This window comes from Ipomoea nil, unplaced genomic scaffold (assembly GCF_001879475.1).
Source record: "Ipomoea nil cultivar Tokyo-kokei standard unplaced genomic scaffold, Asagao_1.1 scaffold0179, whole genome shotgun sequence".
Classification (NCBI taxonomy): Eukaryota; Viridiplantae; Streptophyta; class Magnoliopsida; order Solanales; family Convolvulaceae; genus Ipomoea; species Ipomoea nil.
Window position 1 is genome coordinate 1704720 of NW_017616607.1, and position 2520 is coordinate 1707239.

Here is a 2520-nt window from a genome sequence, read left to right on the forward strand (position 1 = left end):
TACTTACGCATTTCATTTCTGCATCATATTAACATTATCATCATTACCGAAAGTTCTCTTTTAAACGTAAACTCGTGCAAAGCAAATAATCGAATCTGACATATCCGCTGCGCCAAAACACTGAAAGGCGTTTTTAGGGCAAAAACACGAAAGAGTCTATACACCCCCCCCCCCTCTAGACTCTCACTACACTGTATCGGGACCAACAAGTGGTATCAGAGCCAAATACCTTGAACGGTAAAGGTTTTGCTTTTACTGCCTGGTAGATCCCCTATCAAAATTCTGAAAAAACTGCATATTTTTCAGCTCTGCACGAATTTTTGTAAAATGGAAAAAGATCATGCTAATCACTCTAAGCAGTTTGTTTTTAGTCTTGCTAAATTTGATGACTGGAAGATAAGAATGCAGGCACTCCTCTGCTCCATACATGACGAAATGTGGGACGTCATAACAACTGGACCAATTACAGTTATGATGGAAAATACACAAGCGGCAGTTCAAGGAGCTGGTGCTGAGCAAATGATACCGAAGCCAAAAGATTCATATACCTCGGAAGAAAGGACAAGAGCAAACCTGGATAACGTAGCAAGAAATATCCTCTACAACTCCCTTGATGACTCCTTGTTCCCAAGTGTCCGAAAGTGCAAGAATGCCATGGAAATATGGAATGTCTTGATGGAACTAGGAGAAGGGGATGAGCAGGAGAAAGACAACAAGCTGACTGTAGCCATGAAGAAGTTTGAAGATTTCAAGATGCTTCCAAATGAGACAATCATGGACATGGAGCTGAGATTCACCAGACTCATGGTTGATCTGACTGATCTCGGGAAGGAATTGACCGAGAAAGAAAGGAATCTAAAAATTCTTCGTGGCCTGCCAAAATCTTGGGAAATGAAGGTCATTGCAATGAGGGACAATCGAGACATGAAAACAACGAGCACGGCCAAGATCTTTAGTGATCTCAAAGCATATGAGTTCGAACATGGACCGAAAGACGCCGAAGAATCAGAAACGAGAAATATCGCTCTAATGGCCAACCAATCTGCATCAACATCCAACAGGTCGAAATCTAACTCTTATGATTTTTTATCTGATGAACAATATGCACTCTTTGTCAGGAAAATGAAAAGGTTCATGAGGAAGAACAACTTTCAAGACTCTCATCGTTCGGGTCACCGAAAGCAACACGAAAATTCTCCTCAAACCTCAAAGGCAGAAACCACAGACTCGCAACTGTTGTGCTACAATTATCGTAAACCAGGATATTTTAAGGCCAATTGTCCTCATCCAATAGTGAGCAAGCATCAAGATAGCAACACTTCCAAAAGCCCATCCAAGGAGACTGGAGAAAGATACAAAAGAAATGACAAGCCAGAATCTTCAGGCTCCCGAAACGAGAGAAGAAGAGAGGCAATGGTGGTGAACGAAACCTCTGCCACAGTTGAGAACGAAAATAGCTCCTCAAGCTCGAGTTCAGACGATGAAAGTTCTGAAGAAGAAAAAGGACTCCTATGCCTTTTCAGTCAGGAATCAGAAGATCTATGCCTTATGGCTGATGAAGATGAGGTAAACTCTCATTCATCTTCTTGTTATTCAGCTGAGTCAAGTTCTGTAGGGAGTCAAACCTCCAATGAATCAGTTACCGAAATGATGAGGAGGTTCAAAGTGACAAATAACACCTACTCCAAACTTAAGGAGGAGAACTCTCGGCTCACAATTAGCTACAATGCGCTAAGGCAAGTTCGAATTGAGAACATTAAGCTAGCCATTGCTAAGGAGCAACTTGAGAAAAATGTTCTCACTCTGAAGGAGCAGTGCACAACAAGAGAAAGGAGAGAGCAAGAATTGCTTGAAGTCTTGGACAAATTTAATAATTCATCCAATCTAATGGATCGAATGATAAATGACTCCAGACTGCCCGGGGAAAGAACGGGAATTTGTTTTAACCCCAGCTCCCCTCACAAACCTGCTTGAACAAATCCACGAATGCATACTCACACGAAGACTTTCAAGCTGCATTTGTTCAAGGACCAACCCAGGCGTTTGAGCCAGTGACAAAAGTTAACAACGATGCCATACCACAATCAACAAGCTTACCGAAAGGAAAGGCTGTACAACGAATTGTGGATCCTCAAAATGAAAATTCTTACAAAGGCAATCCTAGACAAAGATATGTCAAAAGGAATGGACCAAATGGAAATAGACAGAATCTACACCATAAGAAAGGTCAGCCTGCTAAGAATATTCAATCAAGGAAAAGGCCGAAGGTTGACCAGAGGCAATATCGTCCTAAAACAATACAAGAGAATCCTGATCAAGGAAACCCAAAAATTGGACGAATCAGACAAACCGAAAGATCCTTCATAAGATCTGGGTATGGCAATGGATGGACTGGGCCATCAGAAGAAGATTGGTATGATTACCGAGAACCTCTTTCTAAAGTAGAATTACAAAGGATTCATCTGAGTAAACAAACCGATCATCTCAAGTATTATGAAAATCCTCCTCAGGAATACCTTT

At 41.4% G+C, this 2520-nt stretch overlaps 1 protein-coding gene across 1 annotated transcript; it reads left to right on the plus strand.

The window, feature by feature from the left end:
* The first annotated feature begins 327 nt into the window (after nucleotides 1–327).
* LOC109179453 lies at nucleotides 328–1974 on the plus strand. The gene is made up of 2 exons (XM_019328953.1): nucleotides 328–1061; nucleotides 1140–1974. The coding sequence occupies exons 1-2, from the start codon at nucleotides 328–330 to the stop codon at nucleotides 1972–1974; spliced, it is 1569 nt and encodes a 522-aa protein (XP_019184498.1).
* The last annotated feature ends 546 nt before the right edge of the window (nucleotides 1975–2520 follow it).

What these genes read in the sequence shown, in the direction of transcription:
- LOC109179453 (XM_019328953.1), top strand. Translation starts at nt 328, where the DNA reads ATGGAAAAAGATCATGCTAATCACTCTAAGCAGTTTGTTTTTAGTCTT. An exon ending in TCTGCATCAACATCCAACAG is followed by an intron (nt 1,062 to 1,139) that starts GTCGAAATCTAA and finishes AAGGTTCATGAG; the next exon opens with GAAGAACAACTTTCAAGACT.